Source organism: Epinephelus lanceolatus, chromosome 1 (genome assembly GCF_041903045.1).
Source record: "Epinephelus lanceolatus isolate andai-2023 chromosome 1, ASM4190304v1, whole genome shotgun sequence".
In the NCBI taxonomy this organism is placed as follows: Eukaryota; Metazoa; Chordata; class Actinopteri; order Perciformes; family Serranidae; genus Epinephelus; species Epinephelus lanceolatus.
The window spans coordinates 53,044,451-53,056,722 of record NC_135734.1 but is presented as its reverse complement, the minus strand read 5'-3'; the positions used below and the strand labels follow the sequence as shown (position 1 = coordinate 53,056,722).

At 43.9% G+C, this 12,272-nt stretch overlaps 1 protein-coding gene across 1 annotated transcript; it reads left to right on the top strand.

The window, feature by feature from the left end:
* Positions 1–1,479: 1,479 nt before the first annotated feature.
* ppp1r15b (protein phosphatase 1, regulatory subunit 15B) lies at positions 1,480–12,113 on the top strand. The gene is made up of 2 exons (XM_033626920.2): positions 1,480–4,657; positions 9,541–12,113. The coding sequence occupies exons 1-2, from the start codon at positions 2,705–2,707 to the stop codon at positions 9,754–9,756; spliced, it is 2,169 nt and encodes a 722-aa protein (XP_033482811.2). The 5' UTR covers positions 1,480–2,704; the 3' UTR covers positions 9,757–12,113.
* The last annotated feature ends 159 nt before the right edge of the window (positions 12,114–12,272 follow it).

Sequence of the window (12,272 nt, the reverse complement as noted above, 5' to 3'; positions counted from 1 at the left end):
TAAAGTTTAGTCTACACTATTTAAATAAAGTTTAATCCTACACTATATAAATAAAGTTTAATCCTACACTATATAAATAAAGTTTAGTCCTACACTATATAAATAAGGTTTAATCCTACCCTATATAAATAAAGTTTAATCCTACACTATATAAATAAAGTTTAGTCCTACACTATATAAATAAGGTTTAATCCTACACTATATAAATAAAGTTTAATCCTACACTATATAAATAAGGTTTAATCCTACACTATATAAATAAAGTTTAATCCTACACTATATAAATAAAGTTCAGTCCTACACTATATAAATAAGGTTTAATCCTACACTATATAAATAAAGTTTAATCCTACACTATATAAATAAGGTTTAATCCTACACTATATAAATAAAGTCTAATCCTACACTATATAAATAAGGTTTAATCCTACACTATATAAATAAAGTCTAATCCTACACTATATAAATAAGGTTTAATCCTACACTATATAAATAAAGTTTAATCCTACACTATATAAATAAGGTTTAATCCTACACTATATAAATAAGGTTTAATCCTACACTATATAAATAAAGTTTAATCCTACACTATATAAATAAGGTTTAATCCTACACTATATAAATAAAGTCTAATCCTACACTATATAAATAAGGTTTAATCCTACACTATATAAATAAAGTTTAATCCTACACTATATAAATAAGGTTTAATCCTACACTATATAAATAAAGTCTAATCCTACACTATATAAATAAGGTTTAATCCTACACTATATAAATAAGGTTTAATCCTACACTATATAAATAAAGTCTAATCCTACACTATATAAATAAGGTTTAATCCTACACTATATAAATAAAGTCTAATCCTACACTATATAAATAAGGTTTAATCCTACACTATATAAATAAAGTCTAATCCTACACTATATAAATAAGGTTTAATCCTACACTATATAAATAAAGTTTAATCCTACACTATATAAATAAGGTTTAATCCTACACTATATAAATAAAGTCTAATCCTACACTATATAAATAAGGTTTAATCCTACACTATATAAATAAAGTCTAATCCTACACTATATAAATAAGGTTTAATCCTACACTATATAAATAAAGTTTAATCCTACACTATATAAATAAAGTTTAGTCCTACACTATATAAATAAGGTTTAATCCTACACTATATAAATAAAGTTTAGTCCTACACTATATAAATAAGGTTTAATCCTACACTATATAAATAAGGTTTAATCCTACACTATATAAATAAAGTTTAGTCCTACACTATATAAACAAGGTTTAATCCTACACTATATAAATAAAGTCTAATCCTACACTATATAAATAAGGTTTAATCCTACACTATATAAATAAGGTTTAATCCTACACTATATAAATAAAGTTTAGTCTACACTGTATAAATAAATTTTAGTTTGCTGTGTGTTTGCTGAGGGTTCAGTGATGCTTTGTAGGTTGTGGGTTTTAAATGGTGGGGCAGCAGCAGCTCAGTCGACAGAGACTTGGTTTTGGAACCCTGCGGGTCAAGTTCTCCTCCAGACCAAATATGGAGTGTTGACTGTCAGCTGGAGAGGCGCCAGTTCACCTCCTGTGCGCTGCCAAAGTGCCCCTGTGCAAAACACTAACTACTCAGGGCACCTGTCCATGGCCAACCTCTGACATCACTCCATCTAATGCATGTAGAGGTGCATGTGTGTACGTGCACCCTGATCACGGGGGTGTGGGGATATATGGGGGCTGCAGCAGGGACCTGATCCGCTGCAGCTGGTGTGGGAGCTGCAGCTCCAGATAAGGGACCGTCAGTCTGTGTGGGAGTCTCTCAGCTGATAAACACGTGGCAGCAGTGAGACCTTGGACTTTCTCCATTACGTAACAGGGAGCAGTGTGCACGCGTTGCAGTAACACGCGCCCTCCGCCTCAGTAACACCGCGACGCTCCCTGACTGCTGTTTCACCATAAAGCGGAGACGAGTGATTGTTGACGGTCCCTAAAGTTTCTGATGAAATCTCTAACCGGAGCTAAAGACAGACAGACCGACACACGGAAGCGACACGGCGGTTAAAATCAGACTTTATTAGCGAACACCGGAACAGTGTTATCACCGGAAGGAGGTAAAACGGTGTAACCTCGATAACGAAGCCAACGGATCGTGTTTTTGGATCAAATATTTTGAATCCGCTCCGGTTAACTGACCGCTAAGCTAGTTAGCTTCTCCTGCTAAGCTAACCTGCTAGTCAGCGCCACCGGCCGCCGTTGGACGCCGGAGCAGATCCCGCCGCCGCCGCCTTCTTCACGGACATTGAAAGCAGACAAAATGGCTCTTCTGTCGTCGTCACACCGGGATTCATCCTCACACCGGGATTCCACCGTGTTCACCGTCGTCACAAAGTTCTCCACCAGAAAGAAGTCCAACCACCACTCTCAGAGGAGCGCTGACGGTGTCACGGACAGTCTCCCCCGGGTTCCCTGTGTCTGCGCTGGCGGCTGTGAGAGCCAGTCGGTGTAAAAGACCATGTTTGACTAATTAATCACTTGTGTGTGTTTGTGAGTATTGATGGATATTAATGAGAGCTCGTGTTGAGTCGCCGCTGCATCCCACAGTCTGACAGCTGTCACGTGTCTCACCTGCTGCTCAGGTAATGTCACAAATTTCACATTTTGCACTTTGGAGTTTTCGGAAATGTTCACCAGTATGAGCGGGGAGGGACATTTAACCGGCGGGCAGAGCTCGTCCTCTCCGGCCGGGCGGAGACTCGCCTCTCCCGGGCTTGACAGCCAGGAAAGCTCGTGGATCGGCCTGCTCTCCAGGCCCGCGCTGTCATTTCTGCAGAGATATCTCCCGGGGCGGCCCCGAGCCCCGGCCCGGGCTGATACGGGAGCCGGCTGGGTTAAAACCAGCTTCGTTGATGAGGAGAGTGAGTTTTTGAGACAGCTGGACGGCATGATGCCGCTGCAGCACGCGGCTCCCCACCTGACCGTCCTGCGGTGTCAGCACGACGGAGCCGCCGGCCTGCTGGAGCGGAGCGGCGGCAGCACTTTACCGTGGCCCACCGCTGACTCTCTGCGGGAGATAGGGATCCAGAGCGCAGAAGAAATGGACTTAAATCTGTGCCAGCAAACTCAGATCGGATACCTGTCTTCTGTCAGGACTTTTTTCAGTCATGTTCTGTTGAGCTCGGTGTCATCTCAGGAAATTAAACCGACAGGAGGGAAGGACTGGGAGCCGCTGGGGCGCTCGGTGAAGAGCAGGACGTGGTGGGGCAGCTTGTGGGGGGGCGAGGAGAGCTCACACAGAGGGCTGATGTCAGACCTGTCCTGGGCTGAGAACGGGACCGGCACAGGAAGGCTTTGTCCTCAACAACCGGTGACTGAAACAAAAGCTCCCGGAACAACTGATGTGTTTGTCCAGAGCGGCGGTGGAGGGTGGACGCTGGGAGAAAACACTGGACCGACTGACAACAAAGAAGAGCCGGCGAACAATGGAGGCCTTCAAACAGTCCAGAACACAGAGGGCTCCACGACAGAGCGCCGGCTCAGCATCAGTACCCACCTGAGCAGGTCAGGAGCTGCCGCCGCCTGCAGTGAGGTGGCACTGCTGACCCCTGATCAGGACAATGGTTACTCCAGTCTGGAGGAGGAACACTTCCAGGTGTGCCACCTGAACATGGTGAAGGCTCTGAGTGAAGAGCAGGAGGCCGAGTCAACAGAAAGTACTGCCGCCGCCGCCGCCGCCACTGCTGCTGTCACCATCGAGACGGAAATGGAGGAGGAGACTTCAGAGGAGGGAGCGTCTGCATCAGGACAGGTGGACAAGGAAGAGAGGACGCAGGAAGAGGAGGAAGAGCAGGACGCGGCCCCTCAGGAGGATCAGGCCACGGCCCTCACCACCCCTCAGTGCCAGAATAAAGCCATAGCCTTCATCATGGGCTGCCCTTGCAGTGATGATGATGACGACAGCAGCCAATCAGATGAGGAGTCCAGTGATGACGAAGATGATGATGACGATGGCTTTGACAGCGAGGGCTCGTCTGATCTGTCCGATTCAACTGATGAAGATGATGACGATGATGAAGCCTCTGACAGCGAGGCAGACTCTGAGGCGGAGCGCCTGTGGAACTCACTGTGCCAAACGGTGGACCCGTACAACCCCCGAAACTTCACTGCCCGGCTGCGCACCGCCAGCACCCCGCCCAGAACCATCCCCACCCCCACGCCTCCTTTGTCCACCCAGTCCACCCCTGCCTCCTCTCCTGACCCTCCCTCCTCCCTCGGAGCCTCCCCTCTCCTCACCTCCTCCTCCCCTCCATCCAGCCAAGACATCTGGGACGACTCCACCTCGGCCAGTGAGGTGGACGAAGCAGAAAGCCTCCGCCTGTGGAGCTCCTTCAGCTGCTCCCCGGACCCCTACAGCCCCTTTAACTTCCAGGCCCCGCTCAGGACTCGAGCGCCTGCCGAGGCAGGGCCCAGGGCCAGGACCAGGGCTAAGAAGGCCTCCCAAACCCCCCCTCGCTCCCCCCGCCATAACCCAGCATTTCCACCCGAGTACAGGAAGGAGGAGGCTGAGGAGAGGCTGGACAGCGGCTTCTCTGAACCCTCCACCTCCTCCGCCCAGAGCTGCAGCACCACCAAAAAGGTGCGTTTGTTTTCTTTCTCATGTCATTCAGAGAGTTGTCCCCTCCCTCAGTGACCATTCAGTCACAATATTAATTTAGAGTAAAATCCAGAACCTGATGGTTTCCTCAGGCCTTTAAACCTCTGTCAAATCAACCAACCAGAGACACGTCCGTCCTGTCCTCTGTTGGACCAACAGTCCAAAACAGAGTTTCAGTCCTAAAGGACAAAGACAGAGACACCAGAGAGAATTTAATACATGATTTTAAATTATTGATTCATTATCAGAATCGGTGCAAAATCATTTTCTATTAGTGCCAGATGTTAAATATTCAGAGATAAAATGTAAAGAAAAATATTGTTTGTTTTGGTTCAAACAAAACATGACAGATCATAAAGACTTTCTCCAGACTGAACACACTGATGATTATAATCATAATCATAATGATCAGAGATCATGTTGTTATTTTAGAGTGCTTACTCAAACTTTCTAAGCAGCACAGACGTTGACATATTTCAGGCTGAGAGGACAGTTTGGGACATTTTAAATGTGAACAGTGAGAGTTTTCTGTCTCTGCAGCTCGTCTTCACGTGTTTTCTTGTAAATATGACGGTCAGTCATCCTGAAACTGAAACACAAACTGCTTCCTGCTGCAGCGTCACATTTTACTGCTGCGCTTCTTCTGATGACGCAGACTGACTCAAACTGAAACTCACTGACCAGTTTGTTATCAGGACTCAGGACAGTGTCCCCTCTGAGTCCCCTCAGTGTCCCCTCTGAGTTCCGTCAGTGTCGGTCCCTCAGGTCGTCTGTGGGTCTATAACAAGTCTGAAAGTGTGTTAAATTCAGTGTTTATTTATTTATATATATATATATATATATATATATATAAATAAACACTGAATTTAACACACTTTAATAAGACTATATATATATATATATATATATATATATATATATATATATATATATATATAGTCTTATTAAATTTGTTGTTGAGCTCTTCTGTCTCTCTTTAAACCTGCTCTGTGTTTTACTCCTGCACATACGGGCTGGTAAAATGTAGATGAGCCATATTCATACAGACCCTCCCTCTGTGCAGCACCGTGTGCACATACTGACCTCTATGTTTTCACCTGCACTGCTTTCATTAAACAGTGAGGATGTGTCCGAAAATCTGTCCCAGAAATCAATTAGAAGAAGTGTGTGGTACCTGCTGACACCCTGTTATTGATCATCTGATCAGGATGTTTGATTCAATGTGATTCTTCTTAAAACTCAAATCCAACAGAATAAATGTGATAAAGCATCAGAGCAGGTCAACAGTTCATACATAACACATGTGTGTTTCAGAGCTGAGCCCTGTGCCACACCTGTTCCTGCAGAGCGTACTGTGGTGTCAGGTTACAGCAGTGGTGGAACAGGTACTCAGATCCTGTACTGCAGTAAATGTACTGACACCACCCTGTACAGGTACTGTACAGATACAGGTACAGATACTGTATAGGTACAGATACAGATACTGTATAGGTACAGATACAGGTACAGGTACTGTGTAGGTACAGATACAGATACAGATACTGTACAGGTACAGATACAGATACTGTACAGGTATAGATACAGGTACAGGTACAGGTACTGTGTAGGTACAGATACTGTACAGGTACCGATACAGATACTGTATAGGTACAGATACAGGTACAGGTACTGTGTAGGTACAGATACTGTATAGGTACAGGTATTGTACAGATACAAGTACAGATACTGTACAGGTACCGATACAGATACTGTATAGGTACAGATACAGGTACAGGTACTGTATAGGTACAGGTATTGTACAGATACAAGTACAGATACTGTATAGGTACAGATACAGGTACAGGTACTGTGTAGGTACAGATACTGTATAGGTACAGGTATTGTACAGATACAAGTACAGATACTGTACAGGTACCGATACAGATACTGTATAGGTACAGATACAGGTACAGATACTGTATAGGTACAGGTATTGTACAGATACAAGTACAGATACTGTATTGGTACAGATACAGGTACAGGTACTGTACAGGTACAGGTACTGTATAGGTACAGGTATTGTACAGATACAAGTACAGATACTGTATAGGTACAGATACAGATACTGTATAGGTACAGATACAGGTACAGGTACTGTGTAGGTACAGATACTGTACAGGTACAGATACAGATACTGTATAGGTACAGATACAGGTACAGGTACTGTGTAGGTACAGATACTGTATAGGTACAGATACAGATACTGTATAGGTACAGATACAGGTACAGGTACTGTACAGGTACAGGTACTGTATAGGTACAGGTATTGTACAGATACAGGTACAGATACTGTATAGGTACAGGTACTGTATAGGTACAGCTATTGTACAGATACAGGTACAGATACTGTATAGGTACAGATACAGGTACAGGTACTGTATAGGTACAGATACTGTACAGGTACAGGTACTGTATAGGTACAGATACAGGTACAGGTACTGTACAGGTACAGGTACTGTATAGGTACAGATACAGGTACAGATACTGTACAGGTACAGATACAGATACTGTATAGGTACAGATACAGGTACAGGTACTGTGCAGGTACAGATACTGTATAGGTACAGATACTGTACAGGTACAGGTACTGTATAGGTACAGGTACTGTACAGATACAGGTACAGATACTGTATAGGTACAGATACAGGTACAGGTAGTGTATAGATACAGGTACGGGTACTGTACAGATACAGGTACAGATACTGTACAGGTACAGGTACTGTATAGGTACAGGTACTGTACAGGTAGTGTATAGATACAGGTACAGGTACTGTACAGATACAGGTACAGATACTGTATAGGTACAGATACAGGTACAGGTAGTGTATAGATACAGGTACAGGTACTGTACAGATACAGGTACAGATACTGTATAGGTACAGGTACTGTATAGGTACAGGTACAGATACTGTATAGGTACAGGTACTGTACAGATACAGGTACAGATACTGTATAGGTACAGATACAGGTACAGGTACTGTACAGATATAGGTACAGATACTGATACAGATACAGGTACAGGTACTGTATAGGTACAGGTACTGTACAGATACAGATAGAGGTACAGATACTGTATAGGTACAGATACAGGTACAGGTACTGTACAGATACAGGTACAGATACAGGTACAGGTACTGTACAGATATAGGTACAGATACTGATACAGATACAGGTACAGGTACTGTACAGATACAGGTACAGATACTGTATAGGTACAGATACAGGTACAGGTACTGTACAGATACAGGTACAGGTACAGGTACTGTACAGGTACAGGTACTGTACAGATACAGGTACAGGTACTGTACAGATATAGGTACAGATACTGATACAGATACAGGTACAGGTACTGTATAGGTACAGGTACTGTACAGATACAGATACAGGTACAGATACTGTATAGGTACAGATACAGGTACAGGTACTGTACAGATACAGGTACAGGTACTGTACAGGTACAGGTACTGTACAGATACAGGTACAGGTACTGTACAGATACAGGTACAGTAGAGAAACAGATACTGTACAGTACATAGATCTGTACTGTTTCTGTACCTGTATCTGGTTTGTGTTTTTGACAGAGCGTTAAAGCGTGTTCACCAACACTGATGAAACTTTCCATCATCCAGGTGGTGCTTAATGACTGTATATCCTGCTGATAATAATAACATCATCCTTTATGATTGATTAGATTTGTATTAATAATCTGAAGTGATCAAATAAATGTGCTGCAGTAAAAAGTCGTGAGATATGAGACAGGTTTATTTGTGAAGAGAATAAAGTTAGAGCAGTGTTTGACGTGAACATGTGATTTAATAAAAACAGAAGACTTCATTCTTACAGTTACATGTCGTGTACAAGGATAAAGTTACAGAAAATAGAAATACTCAAGTACAAGTATCTCAAAAGTGTCTTGAGTTCAGTAGTTGAGTAAATGTACTTAGTTACTTTGCAGCAGTCTTAATGAGCTGCAGGGTTGAAAGAGTTAATTGTCCTGATCAAACTGAATCAGATGAAACTGTTCATTCAGATTTAAAGTAAAAATCAAAGTGATGATGGCGATGAAGAGACAGACGCCCCCTGTGGCTAACAGCAGAACTACAGCATCTGGTACAGGTTAACTACTGATGACTAAAATCAGACTTATTGATCAGTCAGACGTCACCACTCTGCTCTACGTGTGATTTGAATAAACAGGGCTTGTTACTTTATGCTCTGTCAACATTTGTTCTCAAAGTGTGTGAACCACAGACTCTGTGAAGATGACCACGTGTCTCCACTTTGATCCAAAACTGAAGCCAAAATATCCCAAATACTGCCGCCGCCACCGTCGAGCTGGTGACGTCATTCAGTCACAATCTGCGCCGTAGTGAACTGTGCTGGTGTCGAGTTTCCGTCCATACACCCATCTGACCAATCACAAGCAGCACCATAGATAAGGAGCACACTGATTGGCTCACACAGCTGTCAATCATGACCTCACACCCCTTTTCAAAGAGTCAAAGGTTCCACTTGTGTCAGAATAAAAGGAACAGTCACAATATTACACAGATACTGCACACATTCATGTTGTCACCCTCTGCCCGGCATGGACATCGATCTTACCCGTGAGTTCATATAGATACATATTTTTACCTATTACACAGCTTTCTGCAGGTGACTGAAAACATGGAGGGGGCGGGGCTTAGTTTAGCCAGATGTTTGTCTTCAGTTCAGCCGTCATGTCGTCCATCTTTATTCACAGAATATGCTTGAAACTCTGATACAGGAGGTCTGAAGAGTCGCCCCGACTTCCTGAACTCACTACCTCAACTCTTCTTCTTCAGGTTCGTTTCTGTGATGATGTGGAGGAGTTCTTCGCCAGCTGTGGTGAGGAGGAGGAGGACCGGCGGGGCCCCTGGGAGGAGCTGGCCCGGGACCGCTGCAGGTTCCTGCGCCGCTGCCAGGAGGTGGAGACGAGCATCGCCTACTGCCTGCAGCCGCAGCACCGCAGCCTGGTGTACCGCCGCCTCACCTCCCTCCTCTACGTCCAGGACGCCTGAGGACCGTCCGTCCTCAACGTCCAGGACGCCTGAGGACAGTCAGTCCTCTACGTCCAGACGTCCAGGATGCCTGGGGACCGTCCGTCCTCAACGTCCAGACGTCCAGGATGCCTGGGGACCGTCCGTCCTCTACGTCCAGGACGCCTGAGGACAGTCAGTCCTCTATGTCCAGACGTCCAGGATGCCTGGGGACCGTCCGTCCTCAACGTCCAGACGTCCAGGATGCCTGGGGACCGTCCGTCCTCAACGTCCAGGACGCCTGAGGACCGTCCGTCCTCAACGTCCAGACGTCCAGGACGCCTGAGGACCGTCCGTCCTCAACGTCCAGGACGCCTGAGACGTCCTTGTAGTTCAACACCTGTCGTACTGAGGAAATGAAAAGCTGCACTTGTTAAGCAGTGAGACATGACAGAGACTCAGAGGACAGGTGGACGGACTGACTGATGTCTTCTTCCTGTTTGGTGTCTCTGTGGACTGAAACCTGATTCAGGAGTGACTCCTTAAGTAAACCTGATCTGAAGGGCTTCACTCTCTGTTCTCTGAGAGGTCGTCACTGTGTCGTGGTCGGACAGCGTCTCCTTTTTATTTTCAAACAGTTTGTCCTCGGGATCGTCCCGTTCACAGAGACACAGAGACGAGCTGCTGCTTTCATCACAGATAGAAAAAGAAAATGTATTAAATGAATGTTGAGGTTTTTTCACCTTGTCAGGCCTCGAACATCAGCTTCAACAGTCGACACCAGAGAAGATATTTCTCACGTCTGATTCATCTGTAGAATAATTTGGCATGTCATTAATTTATCATGGTAAGATAGTGACAGATAGCTGCTGAGCTCAGCGCCCGTCCTCCAACAGAAACACACAACTGGTTGAAAATCAGCAGAGAGTCTCAGAGTGTAAGACGACATCTTGTTTCCAGGAAATGTTTATTTTTAATTTAGAGAATTTTCTTTGTTTAGAAAGTCTGAAAACAGTGAATCAGTATTAAAGATGTGGACAGATGATCTGCAGCTGGACTCACAGAGATGATCGTTGATGTTTCAGCTGAATCACACTGAGGTTTGTTAGAGTGATTTTAAAGCAGCAGCGTCTCCTGTGTCTCGGTGTAAACTGCTGATCAGCTGTGGGTCAAACTGCAGATGTTTGAGTTTTCTCTTTAAAGCCAAAGATTTAAAGCTCCTGTGAGCGATGGGACGAGAAACTGAAGTTGATCGATTTGCATGAATTGATCTGTTCCTCGACCTGCTCTCACATAATCAGTGATAATCAATACACAGTATTCAGCCTCTAATAATCAGTATATGAGTCTCTGGTGTTAAAGTCCCTTTAATGAGTCACCTCCAAGACGTCAGCTGCGTCGCTGACACCTGAAGAAGAAGAAGAGATGAACTGAGTTTATTCTGTCAGACTTCAGCTTTTATTAGAAAACAGACAAAATGATCATTAAATTAAGAACAGAGATTATTAGTTTTATATCCAGTCATCATTCATTTGACTAATAACTAAAGAATCAGTAACAATCAATTCATCACTTTATTCTGAAATTCAGCCACACCCTTCCTCCACAGGTGAACGCGTCACATCGACCGCCACTAACTCTTATTTTATTAATTAATCAGTTCATAGTGATGAATGGGTAAAATGCAGGATGATAACAAACAGATCATCATTAATGCTGATCATTGAAACCTTTCATTCATCTGTTGATCTCAAACTGACCGACTGTCCTCACATCTGCTCTTTATTTAAAAAAGAAAAACTTTATTAAACTGTTGGTTGAGTAAAACTTAAAATCAGCAGAACAAGAATCCAAACAAAGGCTGTGTGAAGGTTGAAATGTCCGAACATTAACGCTGTCACGAACCTTCCTCACACTGTATTTGTGATTCAGTTTCCTGTGATGTCACACAGGTGAAACTTCCTGTTGAAGGATTTAATGAGAAACAGACTGACGTCATGTCGCAGGTGAAGCTTGTGCCACTGATGATGATGGTGATGGTGATGATGTCAGTTATTAATGCTGAGTCAGTATTTGTTCTGTTGTCATCATGGCGATGGACTTTCATTATACAGGAAGTTAAAAACAGACTCAGAGTCTATTAAGTGTGTGCGTGTTGTCAAACACAGGAAACGTGTGATGGCTGTTTGGTGTTTGTTTCTGTCAGCTGACTAATAATCAATAATCAGAAGGGAAAGCTGGGGGGGGGGGGGGGGGGGGGGCAGGATGAACCTTTGGTGTTCTTTTAGTCAGAAAATGCTTTTTATTTTTCTAATGCATTGTTTGTTTGGTGGGTAACACGTTCTGCTTCTTCATTTCCTCAACTGAATATTAAATATTAAATCAATATTTAATGAGCACACGCTGCGTCCTGCTGCTTCTTCACTGACTCTGATGGCCGAACACGAACACAACAAACATTTTGACATGTTGTTGGTGATAATGTGGCTGCTGTTATGTCACTAACAGATGATCAGCAGGGGGAGCTGCTGACACCTACAGGACAGGTGAGTTATTGC